The sequence below is a fragment of the Truncatella angustata genome (assembly GCF_020726525.1).
Source record: "Truncatella angustata strain MPI-SDFR-AT-0073 chromosome Unknown BKA67scaffold_11, whole genome shotgun sequence".
Taxonomy (NCBI): Eukaryota; Fungi; Ascomycota; class Sordariomycetes; order Amphisphaeriales; family Sporocadaceae; genus Truncatella; species Truncatella angustata.
Window position 1 is genome coordinate 405 of NW_025763391.1, and position 22875 is coordinate 23279.

The 22875-nt window shown below is 50.5% G+C and overlaps 10 protein-coding genes and 1 non-coding gene across 11 annotated transcripts; 7 read left to right on the plus strand and 4 right to left on the minus strand.

The window, feature by feature from the left end:
* Positions 1–215: 215 nt before the first annotated feature.
* BKA67DRAFT_664348 (uncharacterized protein) lies at positions 216–962 on the minus strand (the record flags this gene model as incomplete). Its single annotated transcript, XM_046108363.1, has 2 exons — positions 216–776; positions 909–962. 2 exons carry the CDS (start codon positions 960–962, stop codon positions 216–218), a joined length of 615 nt encoding a protein of 204 aa, XP_045951752.1.
* Positions 963–1902: 940 nt separating this feature from the next.
* On the plus strand, positions 1903–2397 carry BKA67DRAFT_584611 (uncharacterized protein). Its single transcript, XM_046104151.1, has one exon. It carries the CDS (start codon positions 2030–2032, stop codon positions 2264–2266), a length of 237 nt encoding a protein of 78 aa, XP_045951753.1. The 5' UTR covers positions 1903–2029; the 3' UTR covers positions 2267–2397.
* Positions 2398–3720, minus strand: BKA67DRAFT_584613 (uncharacterized protein). Its single transcript, XM_046104152.1, has one exon. The coding sequence runs from the start codon at positions 3358–3360 to the stop codon at positions 2665–2667; it is 696 nt and encodes a 231-aa protein (XP_045951754.1). The 5' UTR covers positions 3361–3720; the 3' UTR covers positions 2398–2664.
* Positions 3721–5278: 1558 nt separating this feature from the next.
* On the plus strand, positions 5279–5527 carry BKA67DRAFT_527028 (uncharacterized protein; the record flags this gene model as incomplete). The annotated part of the gene is made up of 1 exon (XM_046098804.1): positions 5279–5527. The coding sequence occupies one exon, from the start codon at positions 5279–5281 to the stop codon at positions 5525–5527; it is 249 nt and encodes an 82-aa protein (XP_045951755.1).
* A 282-nt stretch (positions 5528–5809) lies between these two features.
* On the plus strand, positions 5810–7105 carry BKA67DRAFT_106893 (uncharacterized protein). The gene is made up of 4 exons (XM_046094862.1): positions 5810–6167; positions 6216–6279; positions 6346–6940; positions 6989–7105. Exons 1-4 carry the CDS (start codon positions 6092–6094, stop codon positions 7022–7024), a joined length of 771 nt encoding a protein of 256 aa, XP_045951756.1. The 5' UTR covers positions 5810–6091; the 3' UTR covers positions 7025–7105.
* Positions 7106–7186: 81 nt separating this feature from the next.
* Positions 7187–9169, minus strand: BKA67DRAFT_526936 (alcohol oxidase-like protein; the record flags this gene model as incomplete). Its single annotated transcript, XM_046098797.1, has 4 exons — positions 7187–7781; positions 7832–8649; positions 8702–9045; positions 9109–9169. 4 exons carry the CDS (start codon positions 9167–9169, stop codon positions 7187–7189), a joined length of 1818 nt encoding a protein of 605 aa, XP_045951757.1.
* A 2067-nt stretch (positions 9170–11236) lies between these two features.
* On the plus strand, positions 11237–11935 carry BKA67DRAFT_526774 (histidine phosphatase superfamily; the record flags this gene model as incomplete). Its single annotated transcript, XM_046098780.1, has 1 exon — positions 11237–11935. One exon carries the CDS (start codon positions 11237–11239, stop codon positions 11933–11935), a length of 699 nt encoding a protein of 232 aa, XP_045951758.1.
* Positions 11936–13965: 2030 nt separating this feature from the next.
* Positions 13966–15093, minus strand: BKA67DRAFT_107059 (SGNH hydrolase-type esterase domain-containing protein). Its single transcript, XM_046094864.1, has 2 exons — positions 15080–15093; positions 13966–14991 (listed from the first exon to the last, which is right to left on the minus strand). The coding sequence occupies exon 2, from the start codon at positions 14861–14863 to the stop codon at positions 14159–14161; it is 705 nt and encodes a 234-aa protein (XP_045951759.1). The 5' UTR covers positions 14864–14991; positions 15080–15093; the 3' UTR covers positions 13966–14158.
* Positions 15094–16708: 1615 nt separating this feature from the next.
* Positions 16709–16799, plus strand: BKA67DRAFT_t184. The gene has a single exon. It is a non-coding gene; the product is annotated as a tRNA-Thr (tRNA).
* A 246-nt stretch (positions 16800–17045) lies between these two features.
* BKA67DRAFT_584630 (uncharacterized protein) lies at positions 17046–19173 on the plus strand. The gene is made up of 2 exons (XM_046104153.1): positions 17046–17682; positions 17839–19173. The coding sequence occupies exons 1-2, from the start codon at positions 17417–17419 to the stop codon at positions 18821–18823; spliced, it is 1251 nt and encodes a 416-aa protein (XP_045951760.1). The 5' UTR covers positions 17046–17416; the 3' UTR covers positions 18824–19173.
* Positions 19174–20310: 1137 nt separating this feature from the next.
* On the plus strand, positions 20311–22710 carry BKA67DRAFT_527267 (acyl transferase/acyl hydrolase/lysophospholipase; the record flags this gene model as incomplete). The annotated part of the gene is made up of 1 exon (XM_046098834.1): positions 20311–22710. The coding sequence occupies one exon, from the start codon at positions 20311–20313 to the stop codon at positions 22708–22710; it is 2400 nt and encodes a 799-aa protein (XP_045951761.1).
* Positions 22711–22875: the final 165 nt, after the last annotated feature.

The following is a 22875-nucleotide window of genomic DNA, read 5'->3' on the forward strand; positions in this document are numbered from 1 at the left end:
TTGAAATATGAACTAGCAACCCAACTGATAGCGGCAAAACCACCATGGCTGCATTCGTGAAAATCGTAAATCATACAGTGCGGGGCAACCCAACTCGCTAAAATCCCATAGCATACAACCATAATAATAATTTATGAGACAGGTGGTGTCTCGGCTAACATGGCTGGCAGAATATCCGGACGCCCTCCATTCTCATGATTCCAGTCATGCGCGCCTTATACGTAGACGCGGCGATGAGAGTGGTGGGAGCTTCGACGGCTATGAGGGCTGCGACTGGAACGGTGCCCGTGACGGTGGTAGTGTGTCTCTCGGTAGTATGTCTTGCGGTCGGCGCTGCTTGTGCGGTCTCCGTGGAACCAGGCCAGGATGGCGGTGAAGAAGAAGAAGACGCAGTTCATGATGCCAAAGGCGAAACAAGCTTTGAGCATGGCGCAGGTCTTGTTCACAGTGGTGTCGATGCCGTAGTTGGAGTGAGCGGAACCGAAGGGCCCAAAGTATACGTCAAAGCCGCTGCTGGTGTTGACGTTGACGCAGTCAGCGGAAGCTATGTCACGCAGATACCAGACAGAGGCGATGAAGGCCCCGACGAAACCCAAGTCGATGATAGACACGAAGAGCGCATTGTTCGACGAGCGGTGGTAACTGAACAGGGTGAAGATGGCCCAAGCCAGACCGAGCACCGAAACAATGAACAAGACCAAAATATAGTTTGGTGTCAGCGCATTGTTTTCAACATAGCCGTGGACGAACCAAGCAAGCATGCCCATGGTTGGGATCTAGCATCGGGGGTTAGCACATATTGCATTACATTACACTACGGCGTTTGGTAGGAGCTGTCGCATAAGCAACCAGAAGAACTCGTCGATACGATGGGAGTGAAAGATGGGGGGAGGCTATGGTGTGCTTACCAATGTGAGGATCTGCATAAAGCGCCAAAAGGCGAAGAAGACTGCGAACAACATGATGATAGATGATGGCTACTGGACCGCAGTGGTCGTCGTCGTCGTTTTCGTCGTCGTCACGTAGGATATGCAAAGTGCGCACTCTTACTCGGCTTGGGACTCTCGATGGGAGGGGGTGAGGGGGAAAGTGAGACAGACCAAAAGCCTGTAGCTGACAGATTATCTGACGGTATCCGTACAGCAAGAGGTGGAGGTAAGATTTGTATCAGATTATACCGGGACGGGGAAGACAGCCACGGATGAAGACACTTTTGTGCGCCTCAGTCTGATTTTGTATCAACCGCAACCTAAAAGGAGGAAAGCCAAGAGCTTGTTATGGTGCAGGGATAATGCCCGGTTTGAGTCCAAAGAATGAGGCGTTCGTCGCAACTTTCAACTTAGTTCGAACCTGGCGACCTTGGGGCAGTAAACAAGTTGCTTTGCGACAGCAGGGCAACCTGGATTCTGCGGGATGACGTCTGTGACGGGCAGGTCGAGATTCCCTGGTCTTGGGCTGATGGATTGGTTAGATCTTGGAGGGTGATGGGGCCGGAGCTGGACCTGATTGGGTGTTGTGGATGATGGAAACCCGGGACGACGGGAGAGACTGCGATGGGTATCTAACGACTCTGTTGACTGTAGACTTCCAAGGTCGGGGGAACAGGCACAGCAACTGGAGAAGATGGAAAGACTAAGTAAACATTTGATGCGTACACGACAAGTTAAAAAAGAGTCAGTGATCCGAGACAACTGCGGGAAGCGAGGATGAATGGTGACATTTTGCTAGAGTAAGATACTCTGTGTGAATAAATGGCGGGGGCTGGTGTTGGGCTGCGAATGACAAGCTGGCAGGCTGGGTATCGCTGAAGCTCAAGGGTACCAAAGGCCTACCGATTACATCCAATACCTGCAAGACGAACCCGCAGGTTAGTGTATCGTTGTTCTGACCCCTGTAATGCAAGTGGTTGGTTCACTCATACGGATCCGTGCATGCCCTGTGATAATAGACCAGTGACCAGCCACGGCGCTGGGCCTTGGGGGTCAGTGCGTCATCTCTCTAACGTGAGGTTAGTGAGGATGGCTTTTCCATGACAAGGATTTTTAGAATCCCATCAACTTGTTGGATAATAAGTTACCTACTGCTCGTGCATTCTTTGCAGGCTCTGGCCCATGCAGTCAGCCACAATCAGAGACACGCTGGATTTGCTGCTGTACGACGTGTACACCACGCTACGTGCTACGTGCTACGTGCTACACGCGGGACCCGCGACCCGGGATACAGCATGGACGGCCGGTACCTTACTTACAGTAGTCTCCCACTGTAAGTAAATGTGTATGTAACAATGATCTAACCTTAAGGTTAGTTCAGCGGGAACGTGGCCCGCAGCCGACCCAGATTTTAGTAGTAGACTACAATACGTACACCATCCCGCCCTATTTGGTCAATCCGAGTGAGGATTTTGTGGTCAGTAGCCCATCGCGGAAGAATCTCTTGTGGTCATCTGTTCATATATCTGAGAGAGTTGAATGCTTATGCTATTTTTCATTATCCAGATCTCGACTTTCGCCGACGATGCCCTCTAATAGATAACCTCTACCGCGAGAGTGTCCTGATATAATGCACGCGCTCCAAATTGAAGCGATTCACAACTCCGAAACGACCATGCTCATGCCCAGTCGTACCCTACCCATTTAACACCGTTTTCCCTAAAATCAGAACCCTTTACTCGTAAAATCTCTCGTTCCAATCATGCTGTAACATTTCCGCAGGGGCAGGCCACCACGACATCAGGACGCCTTGCACTTCGGAAACATGCTGCTCCAAAGGTATCGTCGCTTGCGCCTTCCTCTCCTCCTCCCAGTCGTACTCCACGTCTTCCATTGGAGCTGGCCACCACGACATCATGGATCCTTCTATTGAGCTCACGTGATGCTCGGGGGTTGCCATGTGAACGTGCCTGCTTGTTTCTTTCTCCAAGCCCTGCGCGGCATCTGGTTTGCAGCGTCGAAGCGCAGGCCGGAGAGGGGCGGGATGGGTTTCTGGCTCGTCCTGTCTGCCCAGGAATACCGGAAACTCGAAATCATCGCCGGAGATGGACATGGTCCCCCCACGACGTCTGGATGGGGACGGCGGAATCTCGAGGTCGCTTTCCTCCTCAAGGTCGCTGAGGATCGCGCTCTCGTCATCTGACGTGTGGTCATGAGTATCAAGAACCAATGGGCTCTCTACCGGTGTCTCGGGCTCGCTCTGCTCCACCTTGTTGATGATGATGTGGTTATCGTGATCGGCAGGCCCGAGGAAGAGGAGATGAGATAAGTCGTCTTCATTGTAAATGGCGACTTGTGAATGGCTGGTGTTCTTGTCCGAGGAGTACTCCTCGAACTGGTTTCTGTGTGTAATGTGGTTGAACTTGAACATTTAGTCAAGCCGAGTGTATGTAGCGTTGGAGATACTTTGATATGATTCGTAATATGCTTTGGTGGTTTCATGGGTTGCAACTGGGACTAGACACTCAGGGTGCTGATGTGTGCCGGCCCTATATACTTAATTACTGTACAAGCGTGCGCTTTAGTTTGAGCGGTAACTTATGGAGAAGTAGCTTCAAGCAAATTAGCAATGCAGAGAATGGTCTCGGCTAGGAATTAGTCGTAAGGTGCACGAGAAGCCAATGCGAAACAGCTTCCCATTCCCGAGCCATTCTCGTCTCTTACTCCAGCTAATTCGTCGTGGAAAGGCTGGTCTGAAACGTGACTCGAATGATTTTCATGCTGAACGGCGGGTCCCGAGTAGCACACTGGCCTGTTGCGCTGTTGCGCTGCGGCGAAACCCTCCAAAGGCTGCGTAAAGTCGTATGACCGGAATCAATCGGCTTCTACATTTGCTCTCCGACTTCACCCGGTGCCTGATAATTCACGTGCAGTCCATCAATCCTCATCGTGACAAGATATACCGTTCATCCATATACCGCACCCATGCACAATTTACAACACCGATACTACCGGATATATGAGCGAGCCAAATTCCCACTTAATAAGTAGTTGCAGGCTCCAGTCGTCCAAGCATAATGGAGCAGCTCCTCTCGTCTCTCCTCTTTGCCACTACGGATCACAGTACATAGTTTCTGTAAGTTGCTTATCGATTATATAGTCAGAGGGCGTTCCTAGCATTATTTTGCGGTCTGATTGATGGTGATTTCCACGACTACGTTCACCTTTGACTGATGTCTCTAGATGGAAACTTCTATGGACGAGCTTATTAGCATCTCAGACTATATTCCCACTACAGCACGTCCTCATGGATACTCCGACTTGCGAAAATCTCGTCATAATCGTGTTTCTTGGACCCATCGCCGCGTTTTGGTTTTGTATGGTGCACAGGTAAACCTCCCCCAATTGTGTCTGCTACAACGTGCGATCGAGGATTTCGAGGGTGCCTGAGATGGTGGTGAATCCCGGACAATCGATTGTTCAATCTTGTTCGCAGTCCAAGTCAAGCAGGCACCTCGCATTTGCACATCGGGAAACTGTTAAATCGTTGGGCTCTGATTATGTGCGGAGTATTAGCGACGAAGCCAAGCCTCGGCGCCAGTCTCTCAATAGCAACCCAGGTCTTTGTCTGTCTGTAGCCATACATTTTGAGCACCACAACTGCTCATGGACAACACAGCTTTCGTTTTCACTCCACGGCTTATTGTTATATGCTATGCATGCATGTGACAGCTGCGCAGTCGGGGCGATGTCCACGTGCAAATTAATATAAGCTTTTTGAAGCGGGTCGTTTATGGGGTCAATGGCATGATTATCAGCCCATACCAGCTACCATTAGTGTGACCTAGCATCCAAGGCGTTAGTAGATGCCAGTAAATGCGACCCTCCTATGGATTCGTACACATGACAGGTCTCTCTACGGATCCGTATTCGTCCTTTCGAACTCGCGAGGCGCTTGTCTATTGCCTTTGCGACGTCGGTGCCGGTCACGTACCCATTTAGCCTTGTGGGGATAGTTGCAACGGTCAGTCCGGCGATCCATAGCACCCAAGACTTCAGGTGTCACACGCGACTTGGAACTTGTTGAATTTTCTTCTCCTTTTCACGTTGACATAATTTCCGTAACCTGCTCTCAATCCCCGGCTTACAGCGCGTGGGAAGTTACCTTTCGGCGCCGTCGAACATTTGGGCACCAGTTATTGGAACTGAACTCTGGCTTATGCCTCCATGACCCGCCAGGACTTGTGAACTTCCCCTGCATCAGCCGCGCAACTCTACGACACCGCTCACTTCGTATTTTATCGCACACAGTCATATCCTCATCCGTCTGACATTCAAACACCCGCAAGATGATACTCACACGCTTGGTTTCGTTGACCAACTTCGTCGTAGCCTCGTCGGCGTTGGGTTTCCAGGTTTTCGTCTTGTATCCATGGCATAAACAATTGGACGAGTCGTTCGAGAGTTTGAAAAAAGAGCACGTTCGGGTCCTACAAGCAGTAAAGGATGTTGCGAAGGAAGTCGACCCTGATTCACGCAAGGGTATACGGGACACTTTACTTAACCGTCTGGGAATGAACACGACGACGAAAGATTAAGCAATGCCTCGAGGACAAACGTCACTATGCGGCAAGCAGTCACAAAAGTGGACGAGCTGCCCAAGAGTCCGTTTCTATCACGCCTGCAACCCAAAAATTCCGGAGGACGGACCGGGCGTGGCTTAGCTTGGCGGAGAGTGGCCTCCGAGAACTATTTCGGAACATCGGTGGATTGGTGGAAACCGACGGGAATGACTACGCGTTTCATCGCTTCAATACAGCATCCCAAATAATATATGCCGCGCTATCTTTGGGTAGTTGCGAATGTCTCACGAACCACCCTTACTGGCGACAAGGACATGCAACATGGGGTGCGCCAAAGGTTCATACCGCGCGCCACGTCTATCCCTGGTCAACCGTCTGTCCTTGAAGACGACGTCGAATTCCTTTCCTTTATTCTACTTTTCTTGTCATGAGGTATTTCCGGTCCGACGGGTTATCTTCCCGCTGACATGGGATCGCGCAGGGGCGCCAGGCTTCGACATATAGATTTCAAATAGGGAGCAATTCACTTCAATACCCACAGTATATCAAGTCCACAGCCATTTGGTCTTTGTTTTCGCAATGTCACCGAGAATCGCAAGCGTAATTTCTCTGCTGGCCACAGCGGCATACGCCCAGCAATCAGCTTGGGGTCAATGTAAGGGCTTCGTTCTACAGACTAAGCGATGCTGACTTCGCTACCTAGGTGGGGGAACAGGTTGGTCCGGCTCGACATCGTGCGTGAGCGGATATGCTTGTTCGAGTCTCAAGTAAGTTTGAGCACACGAACGTGGCTCGGCTCCCACTAGTCATGCCACTGGGAACTGACATGCCAGTCCGTATTACTACCAGTGCGTGCCGGGTGCTGCTACTTCCACGGCGACAAGTACGACTCAGCAGACTACTGCCGTGACTACGACCGGTGGAAGCGTAACGACCACAAAGGCTACGACGACTACATCTGACTCTAGTCAACCGGCCTCGACAACTACAGCTGCTCCAAAGACACTGGTCTCGGGTTACTATTGGGTGAGAGCGGTTGAGTCTCCGAACTTTCACTCATATCTGCAAGCAGCTCCAACAACGACACCATCGCCTGGACCCGGCGATGCATACCTGCGATCCGAAGATGCAGCGGGCCAGTTTAATGTAATTGACGGACAGCTCGTTTATTACACTGGCGGTGAACTTATGTACATGGGTGTCGAAAACCCCACCAACAAGTCACAGCGGGCTTTGGAGACCTGGTTCAAAACCACAGAGAATGATTATGGTACATTCGCATTCCAGGGCGACACACTCACATGGACCGTAGATGACATCAGCAGGCCCAACACGGCTGCTTGGCTGGTTTGTGGAGATGAGGGGCAGCTGTTTATCAATACCGGGGCCTATGCTTACCAGACACCGGACGGCTGTGCGGATGAGACGGTATGTGCGAGTGTCACCATCGGTTGCTGAGGTACTGATCATCTTTAGATTCATTATTATGGCGGCTCGACAGCGAACGTGTAAGGACGTCGGACGCTGGAGGAATTCATTCCGAACCGTCAAATTATTCAATATATTTGCATGCTACTTGAAAAGGATAGCGTTGGGGACTCGATAAGTACATGACCTACGCAAGATAGCCTAGTCTTCAACAGTTCAAGGTGTCTCGTGGGATCATAAATAGAATCATGCTCTCAAGCCCAAGTCCCGAATGAAGATGTCGGCAGCTCGTTCACCGATGACTAATGCAGTGTTGTTTGTGTTAGCGCCCACGTTCTTGGGTGGGATGCTCATATCAGCAATCTTCAGACCTTCGACCCCATAAACGCTCAAATTGGCATCTACCACGCCTAGTTTCTCGCGAGGTGCCATCTTGCATGTTCCCAGCGAGTGCCATGTAGTGTTGACGTTCTCTCGCAACCACTGCTCAATAGCCGCGTCATCTTCCGGAGTGTAGTCCACATTTTCGACATTCTCAAGTGGTGCATCTGTCTCAACACATGCAGCCTTCGATCCTTGCGGGAAGCGAGGATGGCCTATTGCGAGCTCGCCTCGGAAGGTCTTCATACGTCGCAGAATCTCACGAGATTTCTTATAGGCCCATATCTGCTTCTTAAGGTCGATATCATGCTCGTCACTGAAAAAGCCCGTCTCGAAGTCCAGAGGGTCGTCTAGTCCGGGACCAGTGATATGCATATGTCCTCGAGAATAAGGGTATGCGGTATAGTTTCCGGCCGTGATGTATTGGCCAACTGGGACGGAGGCGGGATCGCCCAGGAAGCTGAAGATCTTTAGTACTAAAAGGTGAATGCACGGTGGTACTATACTGACCATGATACGATGCCCATCAATATCAAAGGACGGACCGGTGAGTTTTTGAAGTCTTTGTCCCATGCACTTTGGAATTCTGGCCCCAAAGCGGCCACATCACTGTCCGTAGGGCGTAATTTCGCCGCAATGTCAATGGCATTCCAGCCGAGAATAGGATCATTATTCTCAACCATGGAACCCACGTCAGCTCTACCGCTAAGTATACCGTCAATGGTCTCATGAGGGTCGAGACTGGTTTTGTAAGGGTGGAGGACCAAGTGGTGGTCTTGGTAATCGTGCCCAACGCCGGGAAGATGTTCAACCACTGGAACACCGGCTCGCTCAAGGATCTTTGAACTGCCAATACCAGATCTCTCCAATACTGGCGGTGTGCCACAGGCACCACACGAGAGGATCACCATCTTTCTTGCCCTGACAGTGCGCAGTGGTGTCTGCGTCAAACCGATGGAGACCTGGAAGTTGGGGTTCGGGCGATATTCGACCCCGACGGCTCTTTTCTCTTCGAATATCACACGATGGACCTGGGACTCCACAATAACATGGAGATTCGGATAATCATCGTCCTGTATCTTTGGATGCAAATACGCGTGCGCGGTATCTTGGCGTTTGCCGTCGGGAGAAACGTATTTGAGCCAGCGCTGAAATCCGTTGTTGGCATCCAGGTTTTGGAGGTCTTTGATCTCTGGCCAGCCAACTTGCTTTGCAGCTTCAAGAAAGTCGTTCTCGGATCTTTCGCCCCGGAAAGTACTGTTTGATACATGAATTGGGCCATCGTGGCCGTGATGTTCCTTGGCGCCAGGGCCATGGTAAGTTTCAAGCTAAAGAAGAATCAATATTCGTAGTCTAAAGGTACGATCATGTGCCACCGACCTTGTTGAGAAAAGGCCACAAATCGTCAGCTGTCCAACCAGGTGTTTCCCAGGAGTCAAAGTCTGGACGCTGAGCCCTTGTGTACATCATGAAGTTAATGGATGAACCGCCGCCTAGCATTCCGCCGGAAGGAACAATAGGCTCTCGGCCCGCGAGTTTTTCGGACTTGTTTCCCTTATAAAATATGACAGTCTTGCTCGTGGGTAGCAGATGCTGCAAAAAGAAAGCTGGGTTGACGACGCTGGCTTCGTTGTGATTGTTTGGGCCACCCTCGATCACTAAAATGACCAGTTTAGGATCAGCTTCTGCGAGTCTGGCGGCGACAACACAGGCCGCAGTCCCTCCTGTATATCAATGTTCAGTAAGTTATCATTCACCACGCATATCCGACGAGTCTTTGTACCTACCTCCGGCGATGATTACATCCACTTCCTGTATATCTTCCGCCAGCTTTGTGTATAACCCCATATTGAACCGGTTATCAGAACTTAACTCTTAAACAATTAGAGACAAGTGCAAGGCGAAAATTGACCAGAGAAGAAAGAGCGCACCCCGCATCTATATACTCGAGGCTGCTTCAGCCCTTCATACTAACTTCATAAGCATACTGCGCGACTCGTGTGGAGCCCCTCTGTTGCACTACATATAAATAGATCTAACTAGCTGCTAGAAGGCAATGAACAGCGAGGTGGTCGACACAAGTATTGACGCACTGTTAAGTGAGCTATAGTGGCCGCTGCGCCAATTCTTGTGCCACGCACCCGATAGCGAAGCAGGCTAACCTGCATGTGTCTTTGCAAGTCGTCGATCTACTCATTTGCCGATTGTAGACGGCGACTAGATCATGCAAAATGGTGGGGGCTTGGAGATTTGGAGAACGCCCCCTCCGCAATAATGTAGCATCGCTGGGCTGAGGAGAGTGCCAACGAACGAAGGTATACCAAGTGCATACAAGTAGAACCTTGGCGTGAATGGGTCCACGCTGGTAGCCTTGCAAACCCCTTTCGCCCCTTTCGCCGACACGAAACACTACCATAGTGCCTGTAAAGCGTTGGACATCTACGCTTGCAGTCCCGATGGTTTTACGAAGATGAGAGCTTGTTTCCAGGACTTTCCAGCATCTAGGACTGCACTACTGCAACATCTCGCAATTCTCAACGGGGGAGGCATCGGGTATCGCCCTGGAAATGGGACAACCCGAGGTTTCTGACCCAGTGACCCAGTGAGCGTTCCGCATTTACCATTTGCCATGAGTCAGCAACCCGTACTGTAGATCTTGCCAAAGAGACAGGGAGCGAGTTGAAACGGGTTACCCTATGCCCTGGTCCCGTTTCAACTTCCCCGGCTTCCCCCAGTCGAACTTGATCCTCAGTGCCAGCCTTCAGGCTCCATTGGGTAGCCTGTGAAGCGGGGTGAGAACGTCGACGACTCCACCTGTACATACCGACCTGTTGCTGCCATCGAATCTGGACTCTAGGCCTATTAGTCGCCTCTTGGTACCGCTCACGGCATTGTCGTTGAACATGGGTACAGGTATCTCGACAGGCAAGTGATAAACTCAAGCTTGTGCACGTCCAAAGCCTGAGTTTTTCAACAGTAATAACCTCCTGCGGAGACAATATGGTATGCTTCTACATGGAGGCACCTAGCCCTACGCTGATATTAGTCCCCACCAGCTAACTTAGCACATCGACGCGACCCAATTAGTCCGAAGTGAAACCGCCGTGGTTGCAACTGTGTCCCGCGACTAACCCTATACCGAGTACACACTTCCTAAAACGGTATTCTGGTCTATCCAGAGAGGCACACTACTGTACTGCAGTGTGCGCCTTCAAATTATGCAGATCGAAGTGTCAGGAATCTCAACGGCTATATCTTGGCTTTATTAAATATGAGGTGAGACATGTATGGGTTGTCATTCCGACGGTTTCGATCCATGCCACAATCAATCTGGCAATGCGAGGACCCAAATCATTCCTTGCCGGGGGGTTTTTTTTTTTTTTTGGATTGGATTGAGAAAATTGAGAAATAGGCGCTGCTTCCTTCAGCTCTGTCGACATCAGTGGCCTTAGCCGTTGAGGGGTCACGATCCTTGATTACTGTTTCTCAATTGTTTGGATGTTGCATATCGAAAGATTTTAAGACCAACATCACGGAGGTCTGTAGTTTGTCGCTTTCTTGTCCCGTCGTGCCAAAAATGCGTAACGGTCAGGAGTTTCAAGCCGCTCACGTGGCAAAAGCAACTATGCACGTGTCAAATATGATCACATGACACATCGACGCTCCAATACCTGACAGTCCGACATAATCTCAACATTTCCCCATAAACAACTAGCGCGACTAGCATCAATGAAAGCGGAAATCGCGTTTGCAGACGATTGCTATGCTTGCTTCCCTGGCTCCGCTTGCTAGTTCAATAAACACTATGCCTTCGTTCCGGAATTGTGGCATACTCACCTATTCCAGGGACTCACACGACAAGACGCAATAATCCGCCACTGCTAGTGCTGCCATAGGTCTGAGAGAATGGCAGGAATGGCATCTCGGCTGAATCCAGCGGAGCATTGCTCTGCAGGGCCCAGCAATAGCCAAGAGACTGGCGGCAACATCTTTCTGATGAGGCACGCTACCGCCGAGCATAATGGACACAATCACTATCCGCACCGAGATCCTCGCTTAGCACCAGATGGATTGGTCGACGCCCAGCAGGCTGTGTTGACCCCGAGCTCCCCAGACTTTCCCGATCTGATCCTTATTTCTCCGTTGACGAGGGCATTGCAAACTGCCCAGATTGTCTTCGGAAGTACTACCAGTCTCATGGGCCCACCAGAGGTTCAGATCTGGCCTGATCTACGTGAGTCCAACAATACCATCAGCAGCCTAGGCCAATCGGCAGCAGTACTGAGGGAGAAGTTTCCCATGTACGACTTCTCCGAGTGTCACGAGGAGTGGGACTATGCCAAAGAGACGCATCAACGGGCTGTGGCTAGAGCTGAGAGAGTGCGGAGCAGGATCAAGAAGTTATGTCTGCGACACCGCAGGATTTGGGTTATCACGCACTCGATCTTCCTCTCGTACCTTGTTAATGTGAATGGCCACCACTTCTGGACCTGTGAGGCTCGGAAATACCGCTTTGCCACCGAGGAAGAGACTTCCCAAAAGCGTTATGGGTTGAACCATGACTTAAGATGCCGTCAAGACTTTGGCCCAACTGTGCTGATAAGGAAGGAGTAATGTTGGCTCCCAAGACTGGCTGAAGGCATGGACCGTCTTGACTTACTGCTGATCTTTTTGGGACATTGGTCTCTTCGCATACGCCGATGTCACCGCCACTACAAGAGCCGTCCCACGGCAAGAAAGTACGGTCAATAAACGTTGCACGCTTCCTTGGAACTAAGGCCACTTTCTTTGAGCTGGAGTATCGGCGGTGCAATTGTTGTGGATGGCATGGTATATTAAACTGGAAGTACACTTGATCCGTATGTCTATAAAAGCCAGTCATCAACAATGTGAGGCGTATCCCGCAGTGTGACACCATCTACGAAAGCAACCCGACCTTAGGCCCAACACTCCCTTGTCGGGATATTCCAATGTGACGTTCATGCACGGTACACAAACCGTGTATCTGGAACAACCCTGTTTGGTCACTAATGCGTATCAAGTGCTGCTTGCGAGATCTATTCGATGCTTTCTATCATTTGGAAAACCAGAAACCAAGGAGGAGACCTGCCCAAAATACTAGAGAACCTCCGGCCGTCTTGTAGCTGGTAGACCGTCTATAGTGCAATACCCAGAGTACCGGCACCGAGACCATTCTGGTTGCTTTTAAACAGATTGTGTAGTTGGTTTACTATAAATCTGCCTGGGAATAGAGCTTTGAAGAGGAGAGAACAGAGACGCAGTCATTATGATTTCCGCAATACTCTTCGAAAGAGTGGCGGATGCAAGCTGCAGGGACAATAAAGGATGATGCGCAGATGGCGACCAAAACTGCTGTCTACTTGTCTACCATAACTGCCGGCATGACGATGGATATTCCTGCATTTGATGAAATTGGGTCGGGTATGTGAAGAGCTGAGATATGGTATTGCAAGTTGCACAAATAAGAACGTGTAAAACGAAGAGTGGTGTCGAAAGGAAACTGTTGAGAGAGGGATAAGAACAACTAGCACGGGTTGCTACAAGAGATAGCCAACACGTAGTCTTCAACGCTGCTTTGAGCTGGGATATTTTAGTCGACTTCCACACACTTTTGACCACGGTACGAGGGCTGAAATCTGCTCATCTTAGCTACAATGCGTGATACCATGCTCCGAAAACAAATGGTTGATCCGCTCGTGCATAGGGTATTTATGTTCATGTCTGAATGTCCACGTTGCTTAGTATGCACAGCTCAGCCGCCATCATATATTTTGTTGCTCCCCGCCCAGTAAATTGAAAGAGGTATATTAAGTCGGTCGCCGCCAAATTCCACAGGGGGAAAGAACGGTCACCTTGTCTGTTGTTCGATATATTCTACGATACTCGGTGCTAGCTTTTTATTCAATCGAATTGCTTATTCAACGACACTCGTTTGATCCCATGCTAGCAGATAACTCCTAGCGTGTCGACTGAGTAACGCCATCATCCTTTTATTTTATTTACAAAAGACCTCCGTGGGCTTTTAGATTTTCCCCTCCACTCGTGCAAAGTTTGACGGAGTGGCACCTCACGTGTTTCACCCCCCACGGACTTGTGAACCACAAGTGAATCTACCATTGAATGCTTTCGTGGATAAATCTTGCTAACTTAATTGTCATTCTGGCTCTTGTCTTCGTCGAAGTTAGCAGCTGTGGTAGCAACAAACATCGGGCATTTACCCACTGCGGTTGATGGGCCAGTCCTTGGGCATTCCTTTGAAATGTGACTTCAGTTGTACCGGCTTGCGTCCAGCAGAGCTGTCTTCTGCAGGCTCGGGACCAGGATTCGTAGTTGCTTCGTTCGATTGATTGTCTTGGACTTGATCTGTCTGGGTCTTTGTGGATACCTTGCTAGATTCGGTAGCGACATCGCGCTGGTTATTTTCGCTCATGTTGAAAAAAAAAACAACGCTTGTGTTGGTAAGAACTGAAGTTTAAGACGTGAAGTGTTGTTTTGGATGTTGAAGCTGTGGCTAAATAGGAAGGGAGACAGCCGCTGGCAGGTACATAGACGAACACTTCGTGCGTCCCATTGCGAATCAGCCGAAACAGTGTGACGTCATAATATACTAACACACCAGCTGCCGTTTCGGGAAGTTCTCCAAGGGGACGCAAAAAGTCGGCATGTTCCACAACAACGACCAAGACTACTACTACATATGAAGTGGTAGCTGTTCCATTATTTATTCATTGCGTATTATTCTAGATTAATATGTGTTTGTGATCGAATTCGAATGAGTGTTTATATCCGATTCTCCATATGGTATGCCGCGCACCCTCAATGCCAATGCCTCCGCTTCCGTGATGATCCGGCTTTCTCGGCATCTCCGTCGTCAGGTATTCCATTGTCGGTCGCGACTTGAATATAGTCTTTCGCATCCGCATCCTTGACGGCTTGAGCAAGAATATGGCCCATCTTCTCGTATCCACTGACCAGCGGATGCGAGCCGTCTGGCCCAATATCTGCGACTTGCGGGACATCATCGCCACCGTTGCTTGGGTGTAGCTCCGCAAGAACCACTGGCGTGCCCTCTGCCTCGAAAGTCGGCATTAGATCTCGGTATTGTTGATTGATGTCCAACACAGAAGGCTCCAGACTACCCCCGCCAACAGTATTGGTAAGAATCGTGCTTAAGATGACAAATGACCGCGGCGCTGTCTCCACCAGGTAGTCTATGAAATCCTTCATTTGTTCACCGGCTTTGTCGATGTCCAAGTTCTGGAGGATGTTATTCGTCCCGACTTGGATCACGAACACATTCGGTAGGGTCTTTGGGACAATGGCCTTGGCGTGGTCATGGATTTGAGTGATTCGGTTACCGCCGTAGGCTTCTAGGTCGTTGTCGGTCATGTTTCCCAACTGGACAGAGCCTACCATGTTCACATCGACTCCAAACCCAACGAGATCGTCCCGAAGCACCTTTCTGAAGCCGACTGTGCCAGGGGAAGTTTCACCCTTTACTATAGATGCGCCAAGGCACATGACCCTGAGAGCAGTGCCATCCGCGATGCTACCAGCATATTGGCTCGTAGAGGTTGACGTCGGTATTGATGTGCCTAGAACCGACCGGTCAGCGCGAAACCCAATGAATACGTCCTAAACATAAAAACCTGATTATGGTACCAGTTGAAGTGCTTGAAGTTTGTGTGGGCGAGACAGTTGCTGAAGCTGAAGCCGAAGCCACCAGCTGTGACGCACCTTGACCTGTTGCTGTTGCTGTGCTGGAGCTAGTGCCGACGCTGTTGGACTGTGATTGTTTGGATTCCGAGGAAGAATTATTTCCCAGATTATGGGTGGCGCCGAGGGCTGTGCCTTTCGAGTTAGTCCTCGTCGCTTCTTGCAATGTGTGTCTTGGCCAGGCTTACCGATGAGTATTATAGCGACAGTAACAAGAAGAGAGAGGCCAGCTATTGCCCGCTTAGTCCGGAGAAACGAAAGCCGCGAGCCCCATGTTTTTGGAGTCTTCTCCATGTTAACGAACGACATGATTCAATCCCGAGCACTCTTTCACGACCCCGATGAACGGCACGAAAGGTCGCGTGCACAGGGGAGCATTGCATTTTATTAGACCGGGTCACGCCCAAATGTCCCTGCCAAGATATCCAGGTTTCTGCTCCCTGACAGGTGTGATTGCGGGCCCCTTTCGAAAGCCAAGAGTCTGGACGCCGGCCACAAGCACCCATTGGAGACGATCGCTGGTGTTACAGCGGGGCGACCCTAAATAACAAACCTTCAAATCTCGCCAACGTATGCCAAGACACGTTTATTCCATCATTGATGCGCACCTGCGCGGATGCCGGCACATAGCCAATGTAGCCTTACCAATATGCATATTCCGTACATGCTCTAGGTTAGCTAAGTTATTATTACCACAGCGGAGCACCTCCGTAAAACCTACGCCCATTAGCCCTGCTGCCTTTGAACAAGTGCAGCTGCCTCAACATTTTCACTGTCGACGGGGTTCCACACAACTGGGAAGGATGAGCTGATCATGGCTCAGCTCGGCTAACAACGCAATTCGCATTGATGTCTGGTCTGCAATTGTACATAGCTAGCCGCGCGCGCTTGCAGAAGACGATCTTAACAGCACCCGCTGGAATATCACTTGTAGGCAGGCACGGCGCCCATGTCGGGACTTTTGATGATGAGTATACTGTCATGAAAGGTCGACAGGCATGCACGCACCTTAAGACAAACAAGACCGTGCGATTATGAGGGAGGGTCCTTTCCTCCTATGGTGTTCATGGCCCTGATCCCTATGCGTAGTGTCTCTTATCCGGATCATCTGGCTCGCACTTGTGATCACCGTTCTGGAAATGCCAACACCCACATTCCGGACACCGGACAATCTTGCTGTGGTCTGGCTCATTTTTGAGAGTTGAAGTATTGTCAACATCTGGGTCATGGTCCGACATGACGGCCGATAGGATCAGTGCTGTGGTAAGATTCTCTTGGGCTCTGTTAGTATTCTGTTTCTCTAGAGGATGAAAGGTAAATGGAATGTTCTTATTACATTCCTGATTTGCACTCCTATAACATAAGCAAGATAACTTATATAACAAAGGATAATATTCTGTGATCAGAGTAACAAAGCCTTTTGAAAGCCTTCACTACTAAAAGTGACTTATCTATAATATAAATAAATGGTAAATATATAACTAATTAAATTGGATTGTTTAAGTTTTAGTTTTAAAATACTGTATCTCAAATATATCGAGAAGTAGGAGTGGTGATTTAGACAATAAAAAGCTCGCATGATACTATCATTCTAAGTTGTAATAACCTCTGCCTCATCAACAAATCAGGTCTTCACAGCTGATATCCACTGCCCGCTTGGCATAGTGGTATTGCGTCGCACTCGTAACATTAATGTACGTGCGTCATGCGAAAGTCGGCGGTTCAATTCCGCCAGCGGGCAATTGTTTTGTGGTGAATGGAATTTTTGGGTGCTGTCACAATCATCCCCCACCCTAAAAATGAAAAGCCTGGATGGAGACTTTGTTTTGACCTTAGATGAAAGCTCGTGTCAAAGATGGTTGGGTTTATTTACGTGTAAGTTTTTGAGGTAGACTTGGGTAGCTTTGGACACTGACACCAAGGATGCACTTATTTCCTTCCCCGAGTAAGAACTCGTACTTTATTTAGTACATATATATATCTCTACATCTGTTGACCTTGGTTGGCAATAAAAAGAGAGAGAGAGAGAGAGAGAGTAACTCGGTTAACCAGCGCTTAGAAGACGCTCAATCCGAGTAATAAACATTCTATCTATCTATGTTTGTATGATTTTGCCTACGTCCTTTGCTCGGCACAAGGAAACCTTTAGGTGTCCTTGCAGCTTTTGCAACCATGGACGTAACCCAGGGTCATTGACGTCAAGTACCCAGCACAGCCTTTGTACATACGGAGTATGTAGTCCGCTGGCAATACCCACGCCGCAACGGGCTTGAGCTTATCTAAGGTTCAGCGCAGCACCGCCAGAGCAATGCGCTTCTTCCCTCTTCAACAATCGAACCATGTCGCCGCATCCACACAATGCTGCCGAAGCCTTCACTGTGCTTCACTATACCAAGTATACATGACAATACCAAGCTCGACTGCCGAGTATTCCATCCCTTAAGCCTCAGCTTCCATGTCGGCGCCAGCGGCCTGTCCCAAGCTGCCCCGCCATGGGGTCGGCATATCGCAATTGTCGCGCATCCGTATGCGCCGTTGGGAGGATGTTACGATGATCCCATCGTAAACATGGTGGCGGGAATACTGCTGCGGTCGGGATTCCTGGTCGCCACATTCAACTTCAGGTAATTGTTTTTCCATGCATTAGCCGCATATCTATAAGTATAGATCTATAGATCTATATGTCTATCTATCTATCTTTATATATATCTCTCTCTCTACATATATGTCTTAGCCTGGCGCATGCGTGCAGATACGATGTGCTGACGATATAATCGAAGGGGTGTATCCTCAGCAGGAGCTCGCACGTCATGGACCTCGAAACCGGAGCAAGCCGATTACATGTCTGTGGTTGGTTTCCTAGCCTACTATGCACATTATATCGAATTTCCTAAACGAACCGACCCGGGCCAGACGACCGTGCCCATATTATTGCAGGCCGGTTACTCGTACGGCGCAATGGTTACCACGAAGCTACCTCCCTTGAACGACATCATGGCACCGTTCGAGAGCCCACCGCTGCACTCAGCTGCCGCTGATATTCGACTACGAGCACAGCATCTTGCCGAGCAGCAGACCAGACTGGCCACTGGCCCTGCATCCCCACGAAGATCCATGGGACTGCGAGTCGGCGGAGACGAGGATGTCTCGCGCAGGAGCCATGATTTCACAAGAACACATTCCCCGGACCACGAAGACAAGATACGCAGGGGGGTCAAGGATCTACTGGCGAGGACCAAGCGGGTACAGCGGAAGCATGGGCACAAACATGACGAGCAGGCCGAGGAGCACATACACCAAGAGGAATGCATGGTCCGGGTCGACGACCTGGAGCCCTACCGTAGTGCCTACTTGCTGGTCTCTCCGCCGATCGGCTATCTGACCAACTTGGCCACCATGTCCTTTCCGAGTCCATTCGCCAGTTGGCACAAGAAGGGCGGAAGGAGCGGACATGGCGCATCGAGTCCCCCCCAAGACGGGGCTGCTGATACCAGGGTCGAACCCCACGACCTCAAGCTTGTGCATAATCCGACGCTGGCCATATATGGCGACCAGGACGGGTTTCTGATGCCTCGTAAGCTTCGGGAATGGACGACTAGGCTCAAGGCACAGGATGGATCCCTCTTTCATGATATCGAGGTAGCTGGAGCCGGCCATTTCTGGGCAGAAGAAGGGGTTGTTTCCCGGCTCCGAGCTGCAGTCAGTGGCTATGGATCCGAGCTGCTTGGGTCTACAGCTCAGTCGTTCGAGTGGCCCGACGATTAAGTGAGGCCGGACTTGGGGGCTTGTCGTCCTGGTTTGATGGCTCACGAGAACGAATCAAGCTTACGTGGAAGCTACAAGTAAACCTAATGTATATGAGAGCTCTCACATCCATGTGCAGATCAGAAGCTATAGGATGGCTAGAAAACCATAGACTTTCTAATTTGGTACGATATCATGGGGCATGTTGTGGAATAAGACTTTGAATACTAATTGCAAAGAGGGGTTGGGGGCAAAAACACAACCAAGGTGACCAAGATAGACAAACAAACAGACAGACAGACAGGGCCATGTAGTCGTAACTTCATAACGCACATAGATCTGACTGAATACATCTATAAAGTGCCAGGTTAGCTGGGTCCAACGTTCACATGCTTGCTGCGTGAGGGCTTTCCACCCATGCAAAAGTACACTAGGTTAGCGAACTAATATGCACCCCACGATACCAGGTTCTGCAGGTCTGCCAGGTGACCTCGGGGCTGTGCTGTTCGCTGCACCAAATCCCTGCCCCCATTACTGACTTTAGTGGCGTGCTGCCGTAGTCGGGGCTGTTGGCGAGTACATAACATAACATGACATGATAAGCCAAGTAAATAGATAAACAAATGCCAAATAGAGCCAGTAGGTGGCTGGTCGGCTTATTTAGAAGACACAAGACTATCACGAGTACGGATTACTTATTTGTGCGTTGCAAGTTCACTTCATGTCATGGTGAAGCGTAATGGGTGCTATCACCTGGACTTTGATTGGGCGGTGTTCAACCCGCTTGAGACGGCCAAATTTGACTAAAAAGTAGCTGAGAGCCTGAGGGTCCCCTGCATCTGGGCTGCCGGGCAGCTGCTGGGGCTAGCTGAGAACGCTTGGGGGGGTCAGATGCCGGGGGCTGATCACTGGCACGTGGGGTGTGGTTGGGGTTTTGATTGTTTTTAAGTGGCCCAAGCCCTGTTTCTGCCTGCATGTTTGATGAATTACTTACATGTTCCCGAGGTCCCTTATTATTGCTTACAGTAGCTGCTTCTGACCTCATGTCAATAGTTGGGGACGTGACCGCTCTGACGTCTCTTCAAATCCGTCTGCCATTGCAACTTCTCTGTCGAGGGGGTTCACCCTTCATGTCGCAATCTTGAGCTTCAAAGGTCATGGATATCGCCGCCCTTGCCTTTTGACTCTGCAGCGCTCTTTCTGTGCAGTGTTTTGCTACTCGGAGTTTGTTTAGCAAGGGACCGTTCACAGTCCTTACATACCTACTACCTACACAAGCGGAACCGGCCAGCGCTGCGTGCTTGCTATCGTGAAAACGTTTATTTCATACCAAGCCCTCCCTCCCGTGTCCTCGCTACCCTGGTCACGTCGTCGTTGCTTTCGTGGGCCCCTCCATTTCCTACGCAGACATTCACTTGCAGCCGTCGAACCCGCACCTACCCAATAGCCTATAATCAGAATGCCACTCTTGCCTCCCAATACACGCCAGTATACCTTCGACAGCTGCCATGGCGCAACTCATCATACCCGCTGTGCGGCTGAGCCCACCGCTTACCAATGATGCCGCCTCAAAAACCCTGCCAGCCAGAAAATCCAAGCAGCATGACAGTACCACAGTCGAGGCCTTATCCCAAGCTTTGAAGAGCGCCAAGACGTCGGTCCGCTCGCTGAAAGGTGGGCTATCGCAGTCGGACAAGAATGCAGCAGCTCTCTTGGACGAGCGAAGGCAGGTGCTGCTGGCTAGGCTGCAGCATGCCGAGACCTGGCGACAATGGGACAAGGCTGCTCATGAACTAGATGTGCTAGAGGGCAACGAGGAATGGAAGAAGGACAGTTCAGCAGGCGACTACAGTCCCGCCCTCATCGAAGATCGTCTGAAAGCCCTCGACCAAGCACGCATAAACTGCGATACAAAGACCATGATGCACCTCGTGCGCACTGCTCTGGCCAGGGACCTGGGTGGTATGGGCAACATTGACTTATACCGCCATTCGCATTGTGGAACCAAGAAGCTCATTGAGCGCTATGTCGACTCGGCCCTTCAGACCATCAACGCTCTCGTCGAGCAGAGCTCCCAGCCCCTTCCCCAAGGCCTGGAGCCCAAGGATCTGTTGGATGGCATGCTTTATGCTCGCCAGAGTTTCGGCCGGAGTGCACTCCTTCTAAGCGGCGGCGGCACCTTCGGCATGACCCACATCGGCGTGCTCAAGGCCCTCTTTGAGGTCAATCTTCTCCCGCGCATCATCTCAGGCGCTTCTGCCGGTTCTATCGTCTGCTCCGTTGTCTGCTCCAGGACGGATGACGAGATTCCTCAGCACTTGGAAGAGTTTCCGTATGGAGACTTGGCAGTCTTTGAGGAACAGGGGAATGAAGACGGGCTCATGGACCATTTGCGCAGGCTTTTCACCGAGGGAAACTGGTCCGACATTAAGCATCTGACCAGGGTCATGCGCAATCTTCTTGGCGACATCACGTTTCAGGAAGCCTACAATCGTACCCGGAGGATCTGCAATATTTGCGTCTCCTCTGCTTCCATCTACGAACTCCCAAGACTGCTCAACTACGTCACCTCGCCGAATGTCATGATTTGGTCCGCCGTAGCTGCCTCATGTTCGGTGCCTCTAGTCTTTAGCGCCGCGCCTCTGCTGGTCAAAGACCCCGTCACCGGAGAGCATAGCCCTTGGAATCCAACTCCCCAGATGTGGATAGATGGCTCCGTCGACAATGATCTCCCCATGACGAGGCTCGCAGAAATGTTCAACGTCAACCACTTCATCGTATCCCAGGTGAATCCTCATGTGGTTCCATTCCTAGCCAAAGATGATGCCCCATTTGCAACTCCAGCAGCACAAAGCCAGACGTCTAGGGGCGAGTCTGGCTGGATTTACATGCTAGCACAGCTGGCAAAGGATGAGGCATTGCATAGAATGCAGGTTATGGCTGATTTTGGCATATTCCCAAATCTCGTAACCAAGCTGCGTTCGGTTCTCAATCAAAAATACTCGGGCGATATCAACATTCTGCCGGCTATGGGCATCCTCGACCTTCCCAAAATCCTGAGCAATCCAACCACCGACTTCATGCACCGTTCATGTCTATCGGGTGAGCGAGCTACATGGCCTAAGCTTTCAAGAGTACGAGACCGATGTGCTATCGAGCTCGCCCTCGACCGAGCCGTCCATGCGCTGAAGGCACATGTGGTGTTTAGTAAGAGTCAAGCCGATCTGAGACGCATGGTTACCGGCACTGCTATTAAACCTGTTGGAGGTAGTCATCAGCCTCTGGACGCCATGGATTCGCCAGTAGCGAGTTTGATGACGTCCAAGGAAAAGATGAAGCGTCGACACAGACGGTCCAGCGGTAGTAACCTGCACCCGGCACCGGCGCATCGGAGGCACTCTTACGCCGCTTTGGAGGTGACGGATGACGAGACTGACGAAGAAGAACGCCTCGAGATAGTGTCAATGAGATCACGCGCGAAGCCGAAAATGAAAATCAAGTGGCCCCCGAACGACCATATGAAAACCGGCCCACTGTCCGTCCCGTATCTAGTCTCATCAAACGCACCCAATGCGTTCAGCTTCTCCAAATCTCCCCCTTCAACCGATACCACGACTCTGCGCCAGCCGGTCACTCGAGCTTTCATAACTCCCTCGGCTACACAACACAACCAAAGAGTGGACACCAATGTGGACATGTATCGTTCTGGAGTAGCGGAAGACGCCTCGAACACCTCTCCTGTCCAGACTAGCGAGCTAAACGAACTGGAAACTAGCGATCCTCACACTTCCGATGTTGATGTGAACAGTGTGACGGGGGAGGCTGCCGAGGACCAGTCCGTTGAGACTGCAGAACCGGGAGTGTGTTTGATAATACCTCAGCCTGTAGTCACTGAAGGGAGTTCTTAGCATCGGGCGGTGGCCTCTACACCTAACTGAGGATCAGGCTTCTCTGGAATCTCTCCCAATCATATCGTCTTGGCCTGGCCAGTCCTAAATATCAGTCGGCTTTTCACATAGGCGGTCGGAAAGAGGGGCGGTGGATTAAATGGTGTTAGGAATTATGCTTTTCAA